Raw genomic sequence first — 25,445 nt, 5'->3', positions numbered from 1 at the left:
TCTGAAAATCGTTTGAAAATCCTACTCATGTAATTGTAATTCCTCCTTATCTAGAAAACCGTCACTACATATTTTTTTTAGGAAATTCATGAGGAAATTCCTTGAAGATTTATTTTCTTCTCTTCAAGTTTTATTTCAAGACATTTCTTCGGCTATTCTTCCAAAAAAAATCCGGCGTTTCCTTCAGGAATGCATTCGAGAGTTTCTTCAAGAATACATACGGAATTTCCTCCCAAAATTCCACCAAAAGTTTCTTCAGAAATTTATGACGAAAATCCTCCGATTTCGCTCCATAGTTTCACTTGTAAATCTATAAGAAATTCCTTTGGAAATTGTTCTAGGGACATCTCCGGGAATATCCAGGAATGTTTCCGGGAATACTTCCATAAATACAATAGCGAAATTCTCTAGGATTTCATTCTGGAATTCTTTTCGCAATTACTTCAGAATATCCTTCAAGAATGCCTGTAGAAATTTCTTTAGGAATTTCTCCAGGAATTCGTATAAGTATTTCCCCAGAAATTCTTTTCAAACGTATTTTTCCGGAAATTTCTTCACTTAGGGTAAAGCACCCAATAATAAACCCCCAACCAGTAGTGGACCCTCCAGCCATTTTTGCATTATTACAGCACAATGTAAACATTTTGCTATGAAATTCCATCGGGAGAACCTACCTTACAGTCCTATGATTTGATTACACGCATTGGAAATTCTATGAAAAGTAAAATTAGATGTCCATTATAGGAATATTTTGTGGGGTCCATAATAGGGAAGAAGAACGTCCCGAAACGGAACATAAAAATCAAATGAAGTGTTGACTATAGGGAACCAAATTCCTATTATGGACCCCCAGGGGGTCCACTATAGGGCGAATTCAGCCAGACTATAAAATGTTAATTTCAACAAATAACGTCGTGTATTTGAGTGTTTTATATATGTATCGTGAAGAGGAGATGCCGATGCAGAACTTGGTATTAGATGTCAAGCAGAATTAATATGTTGAAAATTTCTATTCTATATGACAGGAAGAGCAAAATTCCGCTACTAGGGGGTCCACTATTGGGCATTTTACCCTACTTCTCCAGGAATTTTCCGCGAAATTGTCTTAAAATTTTTTCCGGACTTCACTAGGAATTTACTCCAGAATTTCATTCGGAAATTAATTTGAGAGTTCCTCCAGGATATCTTCCAAGAGTTCTTCCAGGAATTTCTTCAGAACAAACACCCGGGAATCCATCCGGTAATTTCTTCAATTCATCTGGAAATACTTTCATGATTTCATCCGGGAATTTCCTTGTGGTATTCCTCCGGGAATGCTTGTGGGAGTTCCTCCAAGAGTTTTTCCAAGAGTTCCTCCCTCCCTCTAGGAACTTTACAGGGAATTCCTGGAGGATATTTGGCACGAATTCCAAGGGAAATGGGATCTCGGAAGTTATTCTAGAAATTCAACTCTGAGTGTTCCACCGGCTGTTCTAAAAATTCCTCCGGGAGTTCCACCAGTAGTTTTTCTGCGAATTCATTCAGGCTTTTTTTAAGGAATTCATTTAGGAACTGTTACGGAACTTCATTTGTGATTTCATCCAGTAATACTTACGAGAGTTCCTCCAGGAATTCCTCTAGAATTTCCTCCAAAAATTCTTCCTGTAATTCTTCAAGAAATTCCTCCAGAAGTTCCACTGGCAGTTTCTCCGAGAATTCATCCAGAAATTCCTCCGGAAATTACTCTGCGAGTTCCTCCGGGAGTTAATCCTCATAGGAACACCCGGAGAAACTGCCGGTGAAACTCCCGAAGGAATTCTCATAGAAACTGCTGGTGGATCTCCCGGTGGAATTCCCGAAGGAACTGCCAGAGGAGCTCCCGTAAGAACTTCCGGATGAATTTCAGGAGGAACTCATAGAAGAATTAGGAACTCCTAGAAGGCCTACCCGGAGGAACTCCCAGAGAAACTATCGGAAGAACTTCGGGAGGAATTTCCAGCTAAATTTCTGAAGAAAGCCTAAATGATTTTCTGAAAAAAAAACCTGAATGATTTTCTGGAAGAGCTGCTGGTGGAACTCCCGGAGCAATTTCCGGAGAAATTCCCGGATGAGGTGCCGGTGGTACTCCCAAAGAAAGTCCCGGAGGAATTTCCGAAGGAACTCCCGGGAGAATTTTTAAAGCCAGAGAAACTACCATAAGAATTCTCGGAAAAAATCTTGGATAATTCATCTTAATGACAAATCTCGTCTACCTGAAACCTTTGTAGGGATATGTAGCTGGACCACGCTGGACCATCATCATCATCAGAGGACCTTCCGGAAAATTCCCTGAGGAGCTCCCAGAGAAATTCTCAGAGGAGCTTCTGAAGGAATTTCTATATAAATTTCTGAAGAAGCCTAAATGAATGCCAGAAAGAAAAACTGAATGAATTCCCGGAGGAAATTCTGGAGAAATTCCCAGAAGAATTTTCAAAGGAACCCCCGTAGGAACTGCCGATAGAACTACCGGAATAGTTTTCGGAGGAAATCCTGGAGGAATTCGTGGAGGAACTGCCGGTGGAACTCCTGGAAGAGTTCCCGGAGGAATTTTCGGAGAAACTCCTGGAGGATCTCCCAGTGGCAATCTTGAAGGAATTCTTTCAGGATTTCTTTGGGAATTAATCTAAGAATTACTCCGAAAATTCCATTGTTGATTTCATTTTCGGTATAATTTATATGTAAATTTTCGGTGGAATTCCTGGAGAAATTCTTCAAAATTTTCACAAGAAATTATTCGAAACTTTCACGGAAAATTTTATGGAATTTACCCAAGAAATTCGAAAATTTTTTACGAAATTCTCAGAAATGTCCACGGAATTCACGGAGTTCGTGGAGCATTTCTTGGAGTAAATAATGGTGGAATCTCCGGATCAATTCCCGGCGAAATTTATGGTGGAACTCCTTGCCTTGGAAGACATTGTCGAAGATGTTGCTGGAGGCATTCCTAAAGAATGCCTGGATTCCGGATAGAATGCCTGGAGCAATTGTCGAAGAAATTCCTGGGGAATTCAGGTTTCAGTCAGGATTTGTTTAGAAATTCAGATGTATGGTTCTAGTTTTCTTAAACTTATGGAGAATGCAGGATTTTCATAATAATTGTTATAGCCGATTTTATATTCTTTCTGAATACTAAGTTCGTTTATAATTTTCACTCTGTTTAAAAATATCTGATGAGCAATATATCACGCATTTTTAAGTCCATTATTGCTTTAATCATTATTGTTGTTAAATAAACGCACAACGCGAACGTTGCATTGTGAGCGTGAATGCGTCACGATCATTGGCGTTGCGTTTTAGTACAAAACGCTGACTTCAACGCAACGTGCAACGCGCTATTGTGATCCAGCCTTTACTGTTGGTTGTGAATTTGGTTTCAAAGTTTTTAGAACTTAGAAAGAAATAGTGCCAAGCACTAATACTCATGTGTTTTTATAAAACTACTATAAAACTACGATTCAGAAGACCTAAAACAGTTGCCCCTCCCCACCCTACTCGAAATCCTGGCCCATGTGTTATGTTGTTTTTTGACCGCCAATTAACTGTTTATAATTATCGGTCTATCAAACCTCAGCAGTGGCACCGGGAGTGGGTGGGACAAGTAGGACATGTCCTACGCATGAAAACACCTGGGTAGGACAGTCGAAGCATTTTCCTATCCATTATTATGGTAAGAACATACGATATTGATAACTAAATGGTCTAATACTGTTTCAATTCCTTGATCTAATAAAATATTGTTTAAACGTTTCAAAGTCAATCAGAGATTTGAAAGTTTATTAGAGATTAAACTGACAATCGCGGAGGTTTCCGGAATTGTAAAAAGGGAAATCTATTCTGTAAGGCTCTCCAGACTCTCTGAGGATTTTTTTAAAATTTTAATGGAAATGTTTTCAAATGTAAATTTCTATCTCCCAACAGTAAACATTATTCATCTTCGTCTTACTAATTTGAACATTATTCATCCAATGCAAGTCACCACCAATTTCAAACCCGCGAAGCTCCTGTCCACCGTCACGAATAGTGAGAACGGTTGCCGTTGTAATCACGTCATCAACCATACGGCGCTAAGCTCATTTATTCGACAAATTAGGTTATGCATTTCGAAATAAATGGCTGGTCCCTCCAGGATCGACACCATACTCTAGTCGTAGTAGAGAGGCTTTTGTATACACGCTAAAATCCGGTATGTAACTGTAGTACACGGAAACAGAACGTGAAAAGGTTGAGAAGTTTACCTCTCTGCTTCCCAGGTGAAGATTTGTTTTTACTACACGTCAATGTCACGGCGCGGCCTTGCAATATTAGCAAAGGAAACAGACGCTCAAAATGAGAATATGAATGGTGTGTTATTCATATGAGTACATGTATTTGCAGCCTTAAAAAAAAGCATGTAGAACACACATGATTTTTGTTTGTTATTTTTTGCCTTAAACTATACTGCCGTGCCAAGCATAGTTGTCCCATGTCGTTTTTTTACGATGCCATTCCCACTGTGCTGGCGGTGTGGCATTTATTCAGAAAAGTTATTTCTCTATCAGACATCATGGCTAGGCTTACCAGCAATCCTTTCTAGTTCATAAATCCATTGATGGATTTTTTTGTTGGACGCCAGGGCAGCAAGGAGGCCATCAACTAAAAACAACGAAACATTTTTGTACCAGGAATCCTATTTGTAATAAATAGTTTAGTTATATTCTTTGTTTCAAATCACCTTTGATCTAAGTTATATTTCTTAGATGATAAGTTATAAGTATAATATTTAGACAGCATTTAATAATACACTATTTCATACACTTTCAATACTCTTAGTAAATGCTGCAGTGGAGAATGTAACTGAATGTAATGTGAAATTTAGCGGTTTTTTAGTCCCAGTTTTTTTCTATTGATGTCTTTTTACATGTAATTTGAATCTGCTGATTGAATAAAACAATATAAAGAACCTAAAGTTTACAACCCAAATTGATTCCGAATCTAATTTCGTCCATTATCCCTTTTTCCTGGCAGATCAAAGACATCACCCGGGCCATCAAGAAGGCAGTCGTTGCCGGCTCCTTGGATGAGGTACGCTCGAAAGCAGCGGAAAAATTCAATCGACCAGAGCTGCCTAACATTCACCTGGACTCGGACGGGACCGAGGTGGACGATGAGGATTACTTCCAAACGCTGGAACCCAACGCCGAACTGATAGTTGTTTTTCCCGGGGAACAGTGGATCGATGTAAGTCACCAATATAGAAACTCCCGTCCGTTATCACAAATAGCGCCGGAAAGCACCACGTTATTGATGGTGATATCGATCAGTTCTGCCCTTTCAATCACGACGTCACTCGTCACATGACAGCAAAACTTTCTTCGTTGGGCGGCATCACCGCTCAATGTGCATCCATATCCGTAGGCTGTCCTTATATTGCGCTGCTAACAAGAATGTGAAGTTTTATCGCTTTCGTACTCTTCAAAAGCAAGCTCAAGTTACAACTTTTGCTGCATGCCATATTCTTGTAAGTTATTCAGCACACCAGCCACTGAACAGTGGAGGACTTCAATAGAAGCATCATTTTAATAGAAGCATGAGGAAACTCATTTGGAAATATTTTTTGGCTTCATATTTCAGACAAGGTATACGCATTCTTAAATACTCGAGATCTGGGTTCATCATCATTGTCTTTTTTAACAATTCAATACCAAAATAATCAAACTGTATAATAGGGGATGTTTCCCGGTTGTGGCCATTACTCAGCTCAGTTGTGTGTTCAACTTACAAAACTGATTATTCATAGAATTTGATGATTGTCATTTGTGCAAAATGTCTGTACTATGTTTTATTGCTGACACCGGGTCAAACAGCTACAATAGTGCAGTAGCTACATTCAATCACATGTTTTCACAGGGAGAAAAATCCTAGCTATTAAATATATTTATGTGGTCAATGTGTCACAAAATGGACTGAATTCTTGTGTAATGACTATTTTTTTTTCAGGTAATTTACTATATTTCGTGATTTTATATCGGTTCAATAACAATGTTCAAGTCAAAAAATTTGCTGATATTTTTTAAGCGTTGCATTTTCCGGTTGTGGGCACTGAAATTTTACTGGTTTTGAGAACTTATGTTTTCATTCGGTAGGGAATTCGGTTTCATTGTTTGCTATTGAAAGTTTGCCCGATCGGGCATTTCGTTTGTATTTATCGGGTAAGTATGCCGTGAGCTATGCTGAGACTCCGTGCATCAAAGGTCTAAAGGTCGGCACGCTCACCGCAAGTTAGTCGCGGGCAGGGAACTCTCTCAATCAAAATGCAGGGAAAACCACAGAACTTCACATTACGACACTTTATTCTTCTTTAATCCGTCACTTTCTTAAAGTTAGCCCCTCTTTTTAGCAGCACTCCATTACTACTATTTTTCCTTTCTCGACCTCTGTCATTCCTTGTCTTCTATATTCCTTGCAAGAGCTTTAACGCCGGCGACGGCGGCTTTTCTCATACTCACTACAGAATCTGAATCTAGGGGCCTCCTTTATCCGTGAGGTAAGATCTGCTGCAACAAAGCAAGACTATGCTGAAGGTGGGTTCGATTCCCGGTCCGGTCTAGGAAATTTTCGGGATGGACATTTTCTCGACTACCCGGGCATAAATGTTTCATCGTTTTATAAAATAAGATTTAATTTTATAATGACCAAAAAAGGCATCAACACCGCTAAGGATTATTCTGTTTTTTGTGGGTATTTTTTGTATGCCATATCAAGAAATAAATGTTCATGCTTACATTGCCAGTTGTTCACTATGTTCATTATTTTCCCATTTAAAAAAATATATCAGAGGTGCCCACAACTGGTTGAAAAAAAAATCTTTGATCAAAATTGACTACTTCACAGAAAGTTGCATTTTTTTCTTTTGACGATATCAATATAATTTTTCCATCATTAGTTATCTAAGGTTCATTGATATGCATTATGTATATACATATAAATATCGAATTCAACAAAGTTATTACAAAACTAGCTAACTTTGCCCACAATCGGGCAACTTCCCCTGTATTGTTTTGAGGAATGAATATTTGAACTACTGAAAATAACTTGAATTATTTAACAGATTTCGATGAATTTCGGTGAACTTCACCGAAATCTCAATATCAGAATTGTTCGGTCATCATTTCACTGATTTTTTTGTGATTCTTTTCCTTGTTCAACTGTTAAAACAACCAAAAATCTGTCAAATTATTTACTAAAAAATTCTGCTTTCGGTGAAATGTCACAGAAATCTGGGATTTTTTTAGTTGTGAATTTATTGAATTTTATTCCCGCTGATTTGAACATTGTTTAAATTCAATATGGTTCAAGCGTCGTGGGTGGAGAAAAGGAAAACTAAACATCCTTAACCGCCTAAGAGGTGAGCCAGCCTAGGGCTGCAAACCTCTATAATAAAGATATAAAAAAAAGAAGTCTTTAACCGGAAAGCAGAATCAAAACAAAATAGTAAAAAGTGCAGCTGAAATCCAGCTAATCTGATGCTCATAGAGTAACCAGAAATTCAAATTAAAAGAGGACCCCGTTAATATGAATGAGGAATTTGATTCCATTAAATGTAATAACTTACTAGTGGTTACTTTCCTCGCAAAGATGGTATTGATGGGACATTTAGTATTGCATCGTAAAAAGTTTGATTTGAAAATTATTTTGAGCTTGTATTCGAATGTCTTTACTTGTCATAAGACGAGTTCGTACAATTCCATCTTGTTGGACCACTTGATTGTACCTTGACATATACATATTTCGGCTTCAGCTTTAAGGCCGTCTTCAGTGTCCCGTACTTGTACTTCAGTACTAGACACTGAAGGCGGTCTTACTGTTGAGGTACAATCAATTGGTGGAATTAAAGAGAATTGTACGAACTCGTCTTATGGACAAGTAAAAAGTGTGTTAACTGGTAAATTGTTATTGCAGTTTTGGGGTTTTTGGGCGAATGCCATTCGGCCGAATAGTTCAAATTTGTTTCTTCATTAGGAAGTGAGAAATGAGAAGTGCAACGTGCGTAAAAAGTGAGTAGTGATGAAGAAAATGTAAAAAAAGGATAAGCGAGATATTTGAAGTGACAAACGAGCAGTGAAAAGGAGGAAATGAGAGGGAAGAAAAAAAGAATGAGGAAAGAAAGAAGAAGACAGAAGGAAGAAGAATTCAAGAATCCAGGATGGAAGAAGAAGGAAAAAAGGAAAGGAAGAGAAGAAATAAGAGAAAAGGGAAAACGAAAAAGATAGACAGAAGAAGGAAGAAAGGAAGAAGTAGAAGCAAAACGGAAAGGAAAAATGAAGCTTGAAAAAAGAAGAGAGGAGAATGAAAACAGAAAGAAGAATGAATAAAGAAAGAGGGAGGAAGAGTATAGAAGGTAAACAAGGAAGGAAAAAAATCGAAGAATTTACTATTCTCGAAGGAAAAAAAGGAAAAAGATAAAGGAAGAGAGAAGAAGAAAAACGGAAAAACGGAAGGGTAGAAAGCAGGAAAAGAAAAAAAAACGAAGAAAGAAAAAAAGGATCATGTAAGAAGGAAGAAAATAGAAGGAAAAAAAGAAGAAGAGGGGTGAAGAAATAAAAACGAAAGAAGCAAGAAGAGAAGAAGAAAAGGAAGGACTAAAAAGAAAGGAAAAATGAAAAAATAGAAAGAAATAATACATAATGAAGAAAGAGGAAGGAAAAAGGCAGAAATAAGATGAAACAAGGTAAAACAAAAAATAGAATAAGGATCAATTTCTCAGTTTTCGATTCTCACTTCTCATTCATTACATTGGACTTTTGATTACTCACGCTTCGCTTATGATTCCTCACTTCCTACCTTTGACGTCTCATTTCTCACTTTTCATTTTTTTTATTCTTATTTTTCACTTCTCATTATTCATTTATAACATCCCACTTCTCGCTCCTTATTTCTCAATTCTTATTATTAAACCTAAACGCCGTTTAAAATATTGTCGACGGCGGCGTGAAAGATCATTCCCAATCGATATTTAATTTTTTTTTTATATTTGAGAAAGATCCTAAAAAGTTCAGACGAATGCTTTGTCAACAAAACAACAAGTGGAAAGCTAAAGAAAAAGAAAGCTTACAAAAATTCATCCAGTGAACCCTCCAAAGATTATCTTGCAAGTTCATTCAGGAGTTCTTCCGGAGGTTTCCCAGGGAATTCATAAGTATATTCTGTCAGAGGTCAAATGGAGATACTTGCAGGAACTTTCCTCCATTTTTCTTCCAAAATTTGCTTCATAAATTTTGTCTGGAGCAGTGTTAGTAAAAACTCAAAATCTCAAAACTCATGGATGACTTAAATCAAGCGTGAGTTGAAACGCACCCAACTCAGCACCTAAAAACTCATGGATGAGTTGAATCAGCCATTTGAATTATCGTAGGTTTTCTTTTATTCTCCTTCATTAAAAACAGTAAATTGACGTTTGTCGCATAAAATATTAAACACTTTCTTATGTATAAGCAATAAATTGCCCCCAAAGTGATTTCAAATGCGTTTTAAACCAAAATGATTTTTTGGCAAATGAGTGAAATGATGCGTTTTAGCATGAAAAATGCAAGCGTGATGCATTCCTTTAAAATCGCAGACGATTTCGTTCGCACGGGAGCGCTCATTGATTAAGATTTATGAGTAATTTTACCAACACTGGCTGGAGATTCCCCCAGGAGTCCTTTCAAGGGTTTTATCCGGCGATTTCCTCAGGGATTTTTTTATTGGAGTTCCGCTCTAGAAGGGTTCGAGGATTCCCCCGGAAGTTCTTCAGGGAATTCATCCTGAAATCATCTCAGGGATTCCGCCTATGATTTACCCAGGGATCCCTACCGAGGCTGCACCGGGTATTTCTTCGGAAGTTCTCAGGGGGGCTACACCGGAAATTTCTTCAGGGATTTTTTTCTCTAAGATTATTCAACAGAGTTTCCAGGGATTCCTTGGAGAATTCCACAAACGGATATACACATTGGATTGGATTGTAAGACTAAAAACTTGCTTAGGACACCTATTATCCTGCGAATCAGGGTCGTTTCAATATAGATGGCTCCAGAAATAATTAGAATTGAAATACGGAAGAACTTCCCTTAAAAAATGGCCAAAGTGGACCAAACACAAGTAAGATGGGAGAACAAGCAGGGCTCAGCATAAAAATTAAGTAAACGTGAGCTATTTACATTTCATTCATGGTTTTACTTTAATTATCATTATTAAGGAAGGAGAAAGAAAAGAGGTAGGGTTTCACACCTTTATAAATTTATACCATTGTTGAATTCTCGCTCGCTGTGGCACAATCCAAGCCCGAAGAATGGCTAACTGCGACGGATCCGAGCCATGCCGAGGTTTTGCTTCAAACCTTTGTCGTTCTGGATGGAGATGCCCTCGTGGCCGGTGCTTCCTTCTAGTGGCGTGCTAAACAGCCTACCGGAACCGAAATTCGATGGCCCCTCTCTTCGTGGTTCCCAACTATTAAGGTTCGGCCAGAAACCCTCCGCATCGGATGGCGACGATATTGGATCGGGATCTCACTTTAGCTCAACTTCACCAAACACAACGAGCTCGTTCTCACCGGCGGAGTTCCCTAGACCGGAATCGATTCACTTCGGGATGCTTTACTACACAGTCGTACCGTTTGAAAATGGCTTCGCGTTCACTGCCCGGAGGAAAGCCAACTTTTAGAATTAGGCACAACCGTAGCGAATGAAAAACGTTCACCTAATAGAGAGCGTCCGTCTCGATGACAGCGGCTTTTAAAGGGATTCGTCTTTCCTGGTATAGGATTTTTGGTTGACAGTCGTAGTCAACAGTGGCGTAATGGTGTAACGGTGTGTGGTAAGGAGGGATGCAGGGGTGTTCAATGGGGTTGGCGAAGGATTGTTTCGATATGTTTTTCTTTAATTCATTCTATTTTTTTTATTTCCAGTTCAACGAATCCATAATTTTTAAACAATAGCCAAAATAATAATAGTAATAATAATAGAGATAAAAAAGAGTAATAATATAAAATTTAAATACTAATAATAAATTTACCAGAAGAAAAAACTATGTTCAAAATATTAACAAAATAAATGCAACCGAAATGGGAGGTTACAGGATATAACCCCCCCTCCCCCCGGAGTTCCTTCAGAAATTCTTCCAAAATTTATTTCCTCAGGAGTTTCTTGTGAGGTTCTCCCAGGGTATCCTATGGAAATTTCCTTATTAATTTCCCCGATATTTTCTACGATGATATCTCGGGGAATTCTTCAGGAATCACACCGGAGATTACCTCAGAAATTCCTGTGGGGAGTTTCTCCGGGAATTCTTACGAGAGTTGCCCCTGGAGTTCCTCCAAATAATACAAAAATTTCTCCGGAGATACTCCCATTGAGATTCCACCGTAAATGTCTCCGAGAATTTCTACACAAATTCGTCCCGGAACTGATCTGGAGATTCCACCAGGAGATCTAGAAATCTAGAAATTCCCCAGTAAGATTCATTCCAAGCAACGCACATGCTGAAAATCAGTTTCTGATACTCAAATATGACCAAATATGAATCAGAAATTCCTTCCGAAATTCCGGCAGAGCTCCCCATTTCCTTAGAAGGTAACCTCGAAAATGGCTCTGGAAATTCACCCAGGTCCCAAAAGTTCCAACAGAATTTTTCACACAGGTCCCAAAAGTTCCCCCAGAAAAAAAATATTAGATTTTAATGTCACAAGCATAAAGGAAACACCTCGAATTTCCTTATGGGTTATTTACCTTGGGCCATAAGGATATCCAAAAGTCGCTCTCTGGAGGCGTCATTTTCGGAGCAGAACCAAACCACGTGATCGATGTCATCACAACCTATATAAGTTGCTATCGACAAGATTTGTTCTGTACAGATGTGATTGGACTGTCTCGACTTAAGTCCCCACCTCTGAACCACTTCTTCTTCTTCTTCTTATTGCCATTACATCCCTACACTGGGACAGAGCCGCCTCGCAGCTTAGTGTTCATTAAGCACTTCCACAGTTATTAACTGCGAGGTTTCTAAGCCAGGTTACCATTTTTGCATTTGTATATCATGAGGCTAACACGATGATACTTTTATGCCCAGGGAAGTCGAGACAATTTCCAATCCGAAAATTGCCTAGACCGGCACCGGGAATCGAACCCAGCCACCCTCAGCATGGTCTTGCTTTGTAGCCGCGCGTCTTACCACACGGCTAAGGAGGGCCCTCTGAACCACGCTCGCCTAGAAACTTTAGGAATTATGGAAAATAGCCGCCGTCCAAATTCGTTGTGGGACGGACTAATGGGAAAAACTCGTTGTTCGAGATTTGTATATCATAAACCTCGCCTTTCTTGTGCACCCGCCTTAGCTAGCGAGTGCACCTTGTTTTATGCGATGAACGTCAATTCACTGTTTTTAAAGAAGGAGAACAAAAAAACATACGATGATTTAAATGGATGATTCATTTTTTCCACTGTTTCTATGTACTGATATGGTTTCGTTTAAACTCTTGATTTGAATGGTCCACAAATTTTGAGAATTTAAGTTTTTCCCATATTTTGAGATCGCTAATCTAAACCATATATCTAACATAATGAAAAAACCCAGATTAATCCACCTAGCGGTGATGGTGCCTTTCTCGTTCGTTCAAAAGGTTTGGAAAAATCTCAAATAACACCAATATGTGGATTGGTCTTATTTTTCATATTTGTTTATAGGGTTAAGGCAGGTATTTTCGTCTTTTCGTCGTAGTCTCGAAAACCAATAAAAGAGAAACTTTTTTGACAAACTCATCCGTATCAAATCGTAAGCTCAGGAGATACGTTCTGCTACATTGGAGTTCTAGCAAAAGGACGTTCCTTTCGATGTTTTTAGCCCCTATGACGATGGACGGAAATACCTGCCGTGTCCCTATGCATAAAAAAAAATCTCGACAAACGCAACTTGTTGCAAACAAATCGGATGAGCATAAGAGCAAAAAATGGCATTTTATTTTGTAGTTTTAAAATTAGTGTTTTCGCCATAACTTTTGACCCAATTTTTCGATCCGGCCAAGTTTCTATAGGAAACAATGGGACAAGATTCTGCGTCGAATGCAATTTGTTGCGAGCGACCTGAGAAGCACACATATTGCACATCAATCACAGTAAGTTATATATGACCGGATTAAGTCACAATATGGTTACTGCAACCAGATGTGTTGAACTTGAGTTGCTTGGGGAACAGAAGGTCGATCCCATAGTCCGATATGGCCAATTTTCAATAGGAAACAACGGGACAGGGTTCTACGTCGAATGCAACTTGTTGCGAGCAAATCGGTTGAGGATAAGTGCCCGAAAAATGAGTGACATTTTTTACGCGATTTTTTCGTATGAATTTGTATTTTAGTCATAACTTTCGATCCCATAGTTCGATCTGGCCAATTTGAAATAGGAAACAATGGGACAGGATTCTGCGTCGAATGCAACTTGTTGCGAGCAAATCGGTTGAGGATAAGTGCCCGAAAAATGAGTGACATTTTTTACGCGATTTTTTCGTATGAATTTGTATTTTAGCCCTTACTTTCGATCCCATAGTTCGATCTGGCCAATTTGAGATAGGAAACAATGGGACAGGATTCTGCGTCGAATGCAACTTGTTGCGAGCAAATCGGTTGAGGATAAGTGCCCGAAAAATGAGTGACATTTTTTACGCGATTTTTTCGTATGAATTTGTATTTTGGCCATAACTTTTGATCCCATAGTCCTGTCTGGCCAATTTCAAATAGGAAACAATGGGACAGGATTCTGCGTCGAATGCAACTTGTTGCGAGCAAATCGGTTGAGGATAAGTGCCCGAAAAATGAGTGACATTTTTCACGCGATTTTTTCGTATGAATTTGTATTTTGGTCATAACTGTCGATCCCATAGTTTGATCTGGCCAATTTCAAATAGGAAACAATGGGACAGGATTTTGCATCGAATGCAACTTGTTGCGAGCAAATCGGTTGAGGATAAGTGCCCGAAAAATGAGTGACATTTTTTACGCGATTTTTTCGTATGAATTTGTATTTTGGCCATAACTTTTGATCCCATAGTCCTGTCTGGCCAATTTCAAATAGGAAACAATGGGACAAGGTTCTGCGTCGAATGCAACTTGTTGCGAGCAAATCGGTTGAGGATAAGTGCCCGAAAAATGAGTGACATTTTTGAGTAGTTTTGCGCGCACACACATACACACACATACACACAAACACACACACACACACACACACACACACACACACACACACACACACACACACACACACACACACACACACACACACACACACATCACCTCAATTCGTCGAACTGAGTCGATTGGTATATAACACTATGGGTCTCCGGGCCTTCAATAAAAAGTTTGTTTTTGGAGCGATCATATAGCCTTTACGTAACTTAGTATACGAGAAAGGCAAAAATGGTATAATTTTCGATCCCATAGTCCGATATGGCCAATTTACAATAGGAAACAACGGGACAGGATGGGATTCTACGTCGAATGCAACTTGTTGTGAGCAAATCGGTTGATGATAAGTGCCCGAAAAATGAGTGACATTTGAACCGGTGCCAGCGAAAGTGGTACATGTTACATTGAGTAAATTTTACAGGAGACGCGTTTTTCCAAAAACTTCTAAAATAGAATTCGAATTTGCAATTTTCTGCAACTTAACTGTACCAACGTGTTATGACTGATGTGCCTAAAGGTAGTAATGAGAAATATGCGAAGTTTCTTGACAAATTTCAAGTTTGTTGGAACAAAATGCACATGTACCACTATTAATGGGAACAAAATGCAACAGAAACCGAAAATCGTTGCCAGTAAAAGTGGTACATGTACATTTATAAAATTATTTTAAACGGCAGTAAACCATCTTGAAATTCAAAATAGGGTTAAAATCTGTTGCGGAAACATCCATGTTGTCAAATTTTCTTTTCAATAAGCTGATTTTAGTGGGTAGAACTGCACATGTACCACTTTTCCTGGCAACGAAATTGCCATTGTGATATATACCAGAAATTAAAAAGTGCATATCTCCAGATTTAGTTGTCAAAAATCACTTTTTCGTTATTCTCTTACTAGACCTTTGCTCACAGAAGCAGTTGGTGTAAAAAACACAAAATCGACAAAAATGGTTTATGTACCACTTTCGCTGGCACCGGTTCATTTTTCACGCGATTTTTTCGTATGATTTTGTATTTTGGCCATAACTCTCGATCCCATAGTCCGATCTGGCCAATTTCAAATAGGAAACAATGAGACAGGATTCTGCGTCGAATGCAACTTGTTGCGAGCAAATCGGTTGAGGATAAGTGCCCGAAAACACACACACACACACCCACACACACACACACACACACACACACACACACACACACACACACACACACACACACACACACACACACACACACACACACACACACACACACACACAGACATCACCTCAATTCGTCGAACTGAGTCGATTGGTATATAACACTATGGGTCTCCGGGCCTTCTATAAAAAGTTTGTTTTTGGAGCGATCATATAGCCTTTACCGTATACTTAGTATACGAGAAAGGCAAAAAGATATATATATATATATATATATATATATATATATATATATATATATATAGCGATATATATATATATATATATATATATATATATATATAAATATATATATATATATATATATATATATATATATATATAAATATATATATATATATATATAATATATATATATATATATATATATATATATATATATATATATATATATATATATATATATATATATATATATATATATATATATATATATATATATATATATATATATATATATATATATATATATATATATATATATATATATATATATATTTTAATAAATTCAATAGTTCGTATGCACAGTTCGTTGAATGATGAGTAGGTACATCGTGCATTTCAAACATTCCACAAGTGTAGTGGCAAATTAGGTTTAATATGTAATTCGTATGCTAACATCCTATGGCATATACAGTTTGTAAATATTAGGCAAAGTAAATCATGCTGCCACTGTGCAGCACGTTGTCATGATCCTTATATCACTTTATATGGAGGCGTAAAACTTTGCTCACCAAGTTTACCTTCCACCATGTCAGCCCGATAGAAGTCCGGAGAGCAGATGAAGCATGTGGGATATTGCAGTAGCAACTGTATGGTTATGAGAAAAAAAAGTCCCCATCATGTTTATGGTTTACACAAAGTTACGCTAGTTTGTACCCCCTTAGGCTTCTTTAATCATACGCCTTTGAGAAATATCCACGCTTTCAAGAAGCCGTAACATTGTCAGGTAATGATCTCACGAGAACGTTAACAAATTTGTTAAGCACCGAAATTAGCACAAGCTGGTAATTAGTGAAAACGCTCGTACGAGTGTTCTGCTTGATTTGGGATTTAACTTATGCAGACCCATTCTAAGCTGTGCAGAGAACATGTTTTTTTCAAACAAGTACGTAGCGCTTTCCGTATACTGATTACATAAAAATTGCACTAAGATATAATGAAAATCGATTTATTAAGCTACCTTCTGAGTTAATTGTCAACATTTCTCATCGCATAGTGTATTCCGACAAATAAACTATTAAAATATAATCGAATTATTTTTTGTTTGTCTTTATTTGAAAGGTTTTAGGCTGGCTCACCTCTAACATCGAGTTATATGTCAAGCTGAGCTAGTTTTTACAGTTTGCATCACAGCAAAAATCTTACTACCTTTGGTATAAACTATCACTTGACGAAGACCTAGGACAAAATTTACAATATATAAAAAATTATGAAAACTTAAATAATTGCTTTTTTTGTTGAAGCATACATAACTGATCTGCAGATTTGGAATTTGGAATAATCACAAAAATATAGAAGTTTTTTTTCAGAATCGCAAAGTTGAAACGCCGTTTCAGAAAATTATCAGATTTCTAAGTGTGCCTCCATTGCACGAAACCGTCAACATGTTCCCATGAAACCGTTAAATTCTGTCTTTCATTCTTCTACGCTACGATACAACACCTACCACAAATTATCATTAGGCTCTGTCTCTCATGGCGAGAACCATGACTCGTCCTTCTGAGTGGCTGCCAACGAGATTAATGCAATCTGCGAAACCAGTGTTACTTTGTTTCCATTAGACATGATTGATGGGACTAGATGCTGAAGAATACGACCTTTGATAAGCACCAAGGCTAAGCAATTCGGCGCGATTGTAACACACAAAGTGACAAATCAAAATTAACGTTTAACACGAAGTTTTATACAACAGGGAATTATCATATTAATAAAGAATATTATACTGAGTGGTACGTACGCAAAGCAGCAACTTGAACAAATTACAAGACTCCAAGGGAACGTGGATCTTAAATTCCAGTAAGCTCATTTCCTTTAACTAAGCATAACATTTTCATTTTTCTTCGGAAAAAGATAACTTTCGGAAAGAGTGATTTCGTGTTTCATGGTGCATTGCCGCTTTATTCCGCTTATTGCATGGCAAGCGGAAAGTTCTCGGATGTGTATACGAGGTAGGAGTGTGCGTCATCCTATCGTTGGATTCCATCGGATCGGGCAACGTCTGAAATTTTTCATTCGGTATAGGATGGCCCGATGGCACTCAGTTATGTCTTTCTCGGAAACGAATTATCCGTACCTCTTAGTTCAGTCGGGACGATGGAAACAAACATATTTTTCGGAGCAGTAAAAACAACATTTTTCCGCAGTTCAGCTGGGAAGTCGCTCGAAGGCACAGTATAATCATGATTGATGTAGATTTTCTTCTTCTTAGAATTGGAAAACTCGCGATGCTTTGGGTGTTTCGGAGCAGAGCAAGCGGAAGGAAGCTGGGTTCGAATCCAGGTTCCAGTTTAGCAAAAAAAAATCCTCGACTTACCAGATCAAAACAGTATTGTGCTAATCACAAGATATCCATGCTTAACTAGTAACTTGATTAGGAAATCTCTTAATTATAATGATTGGCTGCAGAAGTGTATAATAAGAAACCAACACTGCATGTTTGGTGGACAAAAACTTGCCAAAGATGTTCTAAATAAGCCGTCTCTCCATCCAACTTCGAATGAATCTTTTGTAACTCATTGGCGATTTTATGATAACATGACAGTCATTTTGTTGCAAGACACAATATTAACCTTTTGTCTGTGCTCTGGGGTCAATATGACCCCAGGCCACTTTGAGTGGCTGACATTTTTTTAATTTTCAACCGATTCTCCTAATTTTTGGTAGTTTGGTAAAACTCGCCGAGATCTGTCTCCTAGGTGCAAATTCACTTCAAAAATCTTGAAAATATGCGCTACAGTGTACTTTTTCAAAAAACTTACGTTGTCTGTGCTCTGAGGTCAAATTGACCCCAAATTGAAATTGCTATAACTTTTTTAATGCTTAGCCTATTTTGGATTTTGGAGCTGTTTCGAAAGATAATTTAATCATCTTTCAGGTCGTTACCAAAGATTGACTATAGGTGGGCGGGTACATCGCGGGGACGGTTTTCGTAAAAAAGGATACAAAACAGTGATTTTTCATGCTTATTTTACTTATATCTGAAAATCCTACCCATTTTGAACTGCACCTTTTCAAAAAGGTTATGCAGGAAGGCGTGTGCTTTGATATGAGGCATTGATTAGTTTAGAGCTTGGTCGCTAGGTGGCGGTATATATGAATTCATTACTTTAGACTACTCAAGTAATTCCGATATATGGAATTTTCCTCATTGTAAATATTCTTATTATTCCTTATCGCACAAATTTGAAATTTGTGAAGATGACGTCTTTAATAAAATTCGTCTGGTGGGAATGGACTGTCATGTGACGAAATGAATAATTAGGAAATTTACAAATAGGCGGCGCTAGCGGACTTGCAATATTCTTGCATATATGAAATATTGCTTTAGCTTGAGATCCCTCATATCTACACTCAAGTTGTATTCGATAACATTGTTCAGGATGTCTAGCACTACAAAGCGGTGCTCAATATAATGAGTACGTTTTCCAATTTTTGAATTTGTGCGATAAGAATATTTACACTGAGGAGAATTCTATATATCGGAATATCTTAAGTAGTCCAAAATAATGAATTCAAATATACCTCCACCTGGCGGCCGAGTTCTAAACTTATCAACGCCTCATGCCAGAGCACATGCCTTCCTACATAACCTTTTTAAAAAAGGTGCAGTTCAAAATGGGTAGGATTTTCGAATATAAGTAAAATAATCATAAAAAACCACTGGATTAATACCCTTGTTCACTAAAACCCCTCCCCGCAATGTACCCGCCCACCTATAGTTAATCTTTTGTAATGACCTGAAAGATGATTAAATTATCTTTCGAAACAGCCCAAAAAATCAAAAATTGGCCAAGCATTAAAAAAGTTATAGCAATTTCAATTTGGGGTCAATTTGACCCCAGAGCACAGACAACGTAAGTTTTTTTGAGCACAGACAGAAGGTTAACAGTGCGTTGATATTTGTGGAGGCGCATGGTACATCACAGACTAGCATCATTAAGGAATTTTGCCTTGTCAAACCGTTAGTTACCCAGTTATGAAAAACTGATGTTTTAATACTTTCACACTAACAGTTTACAAAAAAAAAATAAATTAACGTTTAACTAATGACAACTATTGTGATCATTTTCCAAGGCTCTTATAAATGTGCAAAATTCATCCGCATTATAAATAGCACGTGCTATCGAAGCATTCATCGTGACAGTGGTCTTGTTGGGTGTAGCGTAGGTTATCACGCCTGAATCTATGACAAAAGGTCGAAAAGACAAAAGGAAGAAAATCAAAAGGTCGAAATGACAAAACGCCGAAAGCGCCAGAAAGTCGAAAGGACAAAAATTCAAAATGACAAAATGTCGAAAGGAACAAAAGATCGGAAGAAACAAAATATCGAAAGGGACAAAAGGTCGATCAAGAGCAAGTTGGTAACAATTTGGGTGTGTTCCAAAGGGATCTGAGAAATGAATTTAATCTCAAGCAGAAGTAATACAAACGGGTTAAGGACAAAACTTCGAAAGACAAAAGATCGATGAGACAAATGAACGAAAAAAACAAAAGGTCGAAAGGAACGAAAAGTCGAAATGACAAAAGATCGAAAGCACAAAACATCGACCGGGTCGTAAGAGACAATAGGTCGAATAGAACAAAAGGTCGAAAGGGACAAACTGTCGAAATAGACAAGAAACTGAAACGGAGAGAATCAATTTCGCACAATACAAATTTTATTCATTTCTTGAATTAACAAGTTCTTATCTCCAACAGAACTGGATTTTCTTAATATTGTTTAATAGTAATTACTTCTTGTTTGACAATTGCTCATTCTTCAACTGTGATAAGATGAGTGTATTACTTCTGCTTGAAGTTGAATGCATTTCACAAATTACTTTGGAATACACCCAACTTGTTATCAACTAGCTCTTGATCTTCGATTTTTTGTCCTTTTCAACCTTTTGTTCTTTTCGACCTTTTGTTCCTTTCGACGTTTTGTATTTGTATTTGTATTTATTTATTCCAACTGACTTGATATTATCTTATTGAGAATTTATATCTATATGGAACTTAATTCAGAAAACAGTCATTCATAAGCACTTCTAAGCTCTTCAAATAAAAATTAGACACCATGAACAAGTTAAAAGAACAGCAGGATGATAACATTGACAAATATTCTCTGAAATCTCTTTTGTCCTTTCGACCTTCTGTCCCTTTCGATCTTTTGTCCTTTTGACCTTTTGTCATTTTGACCTTTTGTCTTTCGACATTTTTTCCTTTCAGCATTTTGTCATAGGTTTATACAAACATCTCATCAATCAAAGTTAACGAATGAGCAATTTTCAAAGGAGGAGTAATAACTATGAAACAATATTATGAATGTCTAGATAGTTCTGGTAAAGATAAAAGATAAAGATTGTTGATTTAAGAAATGAATAAAACTTGTTTCGTGTGAGATTGATGTTTTTTTCTATTTCGATTTTTTTTAATTCAACCTTTTGTCTCTTCCAACCTTTTTTCCCGTTCGACGTTTTGTCCTTTCGACCTTATGTCCCGTTCAACGTTTTGTCACGTTCGACGTTTTGTCCTTTTGACCTGCTGTCCCTTTCGACGTTTTGTCCCTTCGACCCTTTGTCTTTTGACCGTTTGTCCCTAACCCATCACGTACAAGGAAAACGAAAATCACTTCATATCAATTCATACGTACATTTGTTGAAAGATATCCTTAGCTGCTCTAGAAGTAGAGTTGAAAGATATCCGATACGATTTGCGATTCATTAACCCTTTCGGGACGGATGGGTAATATATGCGCAGCATTTTAAATAGGCTGTGTAGCATTACAGAAGTGAGCTAGGTCCTCACTTTTGCTCATCATGATGTTGACTTTACAGGAGAAATATCGAAGGTCAAGTGTGACTATACCATGAAGACCCAGATATCCGACACCATGGGAAGATTTCGCTTCTGAGAGCATGCAAATGAATCTGAAATACTTGAGCCCTACACCGCATTGTTTGATAATTTTGAATACTCAATAAGGCTTAGTCATCTTGAACGTCAAGCCAGTGATCAATTTTCAGGAATATGAGATGCCAACGTATTTTTCCAGATCAACCAAGGCTTTATGTCTTTTACATTTTTATATGGATTTTCTTGAATTTCTTTAAAAAAAAAATTATGAGTTTTCTTGAATACGAGCAAGGGTGTAATCGATCATTTAGTAATTTGCGTTTGATCATTTCAAAACGTGTTTTATTGTGGACTTCTAGTGCGAAGGTTTTCCTACAACTCTGCCTAATGATTAGATATTAGAATTCAACTAATAACGGAGTTATAGCACTAGTTGCAGTAACTTAAACTAAATGATTGGAATTTCGTTATCATTTAGTCTAAGTTATTGAAACTACAGCTGTAACTCCGTTAGTAGTGGAATTCGAAAACAACGAATCATTAGGCAGCGCTGTAGAAAAACCTTCGCACTAGAAGTCCACCATACAACACCTTTTGAAATTCAGCTTCTGGAATGAGTTATTAACAAACTACTAAATGATCGAACGCGAATTACTAAATGATCGATAACATCCTTGAATACGAGATGTTCAAGGTACTCCGAAACATTCTCGAGTTCAGCCCACGGTATCACGGTATCTTCGCTATCCTAAACCTTCAAATTGACTATTCTAGCTCTCGTTAACCAAGACAAACCTCTGCCTCTCGAACCTAACCAAAAATTCCAATAAATTCCGCATAAACTCGTGACAAGTGCAGAGCTATAATTAGGCTTGCAGTGAGCGAGTGATTGCATCATCATTTCCTCCCCTTCCCTACATTGACTTGCATTCTGACGTAGCAGGCACCAGGGTGACCTAACAAATGAGATCACCAGTACTTGTACGTACATTGAAGATGAGTTCTAGTCCCAAGTAAACATCTGTTGGTTCTCTGTGCAGGAACAGCTGATCTGGTTATAATGTAGTTGCAACTACGGGCAGTCAATCAAGCTCAGGCTCAAGCTTATGACTCATGAGGCTAACACGATAATACTTTTATGACCTAGGAAGTCGAGAAAATTTCCAACACGAAAATTTCCAAGACAGGATCGGGAATCGAACCCAGCCACCCTCAGCATGGTCTTGCTTTGAAGCCGCGCATCTTACCGCACGACTAAGGAATGTCCTCATCGTTTGTATATACCCAATCCGGTTCAATAAGCATATGCGCATACCAATTTTCTTAAATTCGAAATGTTCAAGGTACTCCAAAACATTCTCGAGTTCATTCCACGATATCTAACAGATGACTATTGAAATAGCAAATGTTTTCGTTTAAGCAAAGTTAAATATAGTAATAGTGTGTGATTTTATTGATGGAATCGCGGTAGCTTTATTCATCTGTTATGCTTGTTCAAATAGTTGTTTCGGTTCAGCTTTTCAGTCCAAATTTCAGTACCAACATTGTCTATTGCTGGCAAGAATAGTGTGTTACAGTTTAGATCGGGCTCAAACATGAGAATTCGAAACTCTTCATATGTAGAATCATATTGAATGCAGAGTGATGAACCATGCTTATATCCAATACTATGAGTTTTCATATGCCATAGAAAAGTTTTCAGCATGATTACATATTTCGGAATAATAGACAAAAACAAAATTCCAACAATAAAATTCATGTGAAAAAACTAAAATTGGTAGAATCTCGGATGCCATGAGCAAATTTTGGAAGTAAGACACTTCAATCTAATAATTAGAAAAAGGCATTTTTAAGTTAAGAAAATGATTTTGAGCTTTTAGTGGAATGTTTTCACCTGTCATAAGACAGTTTATACAATCCCATTGAATTCCACCAGTATCCTGACAGATACGTATTTCGACCTCAACAGTAAGGCCGTCTTCAGTGTCTTGTACTTGACTCGACTTGAGTCGACTTGAGTCGAGTCAAGTACAAGACACTGAAGACGGCCTTACTGTTGAGGTCGAAATACGTATCTGTCAGGATACAATTAAGTGGTGGAATTCAATGGGATTGTATAAACTCGTCTTATGACAGGTGCATTTTTAAGGTTCTTGTGAACATAAAATACGCATTTGTAAGGTTTCAAATAGAAACAGACCAAAAAAATACAATGCACATTTCAAACTAAAACGTTCAAAAAGCAGCTTATCGCAACTTTCCGCAAAACAAAATAGTGATTATTAGAAAGATATTGCTTTCAGCTTTGTAATGAGCATAGCATTATCATTGGCGCCTATACTTTTGGAGCACTTCAATAAAAAAAATGTGAGTATTTTAAATAAATTTGTATATAGTTAACTTAAGTTGAGTTCTGTCACCTATATTTGATTTAGGTATACTATTTAAGACCTTGATAATGCAGTCTTGAAATAATATTGGGGTTAGCGATGTAATTGAAGCCTTACGATGCTGATCTAAACGATTTGTCAAACTGCGTTTTTGATTGGAAATCTATAATTATGTTCAATAAAAAATGATATAACAAAGTCAAAACTCAACAGAATTTCTTTAAATTTTGAATTTGAACCACATAAATGTTATATAAAATGAGAAAAATATAATTCCGACCGAAATACGAATTTCGATTTTTGAGATTTTGGCTGCCTTCGAACCATTGTGCAGCGTGTTCGTAGCCTCCCACGAAGTCGTCGGCCCCTATCTGGTTCTCTGTTGAATATTATTTTCGCTATTATTACTTACGACATTCGCACTAAGTGACCAGCCCACTGAAGTCTGCCGTATTTTATACGATTCACAATATTTTCTTCTTTGTTTACTTGATACAGCTCATGATTCATGCGTCTGCGCCACACACCATTTTCTAGTTTCCCTCCGAGTATTGTACGCAGCACTTTTCGCTCGAAAACCCCGAAAGCTCTCCGATCCGCCTCTTTTAATGTCCATGCTTCATGTCCATAAAGGTCCACTGGTAGAATCAGAGTTTTGTATAGAGCAAATTTCGTTTCTGTCTACATGTTGCGGGACCTAAGCTGGTTACGTAATCCGTAGAAGGCCCTATTCGCAGCAGCAATACGTCTTTTCACTTCACGGGAAATGTCATTGTCACATGTCACAAGCATTCCAAGGTAAACAAATTCTTCAACAACTTCAAACACATCCCCATTAAGCACTACCTCTGCACCAACACCACAAGCTCTTCCCCTATCTCTCCTTCCACCATGTACTTTGTCTTGGTAGAGTTAATGGGTAAGCCTATCCTCGCCGTCTCCCTCTTCAGTGGGAGAAAAGCCTCCACTACGGCTCTGCGATCGATTCCAATAGGGTCGATGTCGTCCGCAAAGCCCAAGAGCATATGCGACCGTGTGATCATAGTGCCGTTCCTCTGCACGCCAGATCTGCACGCCTTCGAGTACAATGTTGAATAATAAATTCGAAATTTTCACATTAGTTCGTCATGAAACCTTGAACAGCTGGCAACAGAAATGGACAAATGGGGAGTTGGGTAGATGGCTGTATTCAATTCGCCCGCAGGTGTCGAAGCGTCCATGGTTCAAAAAATTGAATATGGGACGAGACTTCATTCGAACCATGTGTCGTCTAATGGCCAATCACTACACTTTAAACGCACATCTTTTCAGAGTGGGGCTCTCAGAAGGCAATCTTTGTGTTTGCGGCGCACCATGTCGTGTGGGCGTGCGATGAGTATCGTGGCCCCAGATCTACGCTAAATGAACATCTCCTGGTCCGAGGAAAACAACGAAAACCTATTAGGGAAGTGTTGGCGGGTCTTGACCTCGAAAACATGTCCCTTGTCCACCACTTCTTGAAAGTAGCAGATGTTAGGCTGTAACCATTGTCCCCTTGTCGTACCCCATCACGAATATCTTCTTCTTGTTGCTCATCAATGTCTGTCGTTATTCCCTCTCGTAT

At 37.9% G+C, this 25,445-nt stretch overlaps 1 protein-coding gene across 1 annotated transcript in view; it reads left to right on the top strand.

The window, feature by feature from the left end:
• Nucleotides 1-25,445, top strand: part of LOC134221336 (uncharacterized) — a 125,901-nt gene that overhangs the window by 76,523 nt on the left and 23,933 nt on the right. The window contains exon 2 of the mRNA XM_062700534.1: nt 5,023-5,235. Within this exon, the coding sequence (XP_062556518.1) occupies nt 5,023-5,235 (213 nt within the window). The remainder of the gene's footprint in view (nt 1-5,022; nt 5,236-25,445) is intronic.

The sequence above is a fragment of the Armigeres subalbatus genome, chromosome 3, assembly GCF_024139115.2.
Source record: "Armigeres subalbatus isolate Guangzhou_Male chromosome 3, GZ_Asu_2, whole genome shotgun sequence".
Classification (NCBI taxonomy): Eukaryota; Metazoa; Arthropoda; class Insecta; order Diptera; family Culicidae; genus Armigeres; species Armigeres subalbatus.
This window is presented reverse-complemented; position numbering and strand designations above follow the sequence as displayed.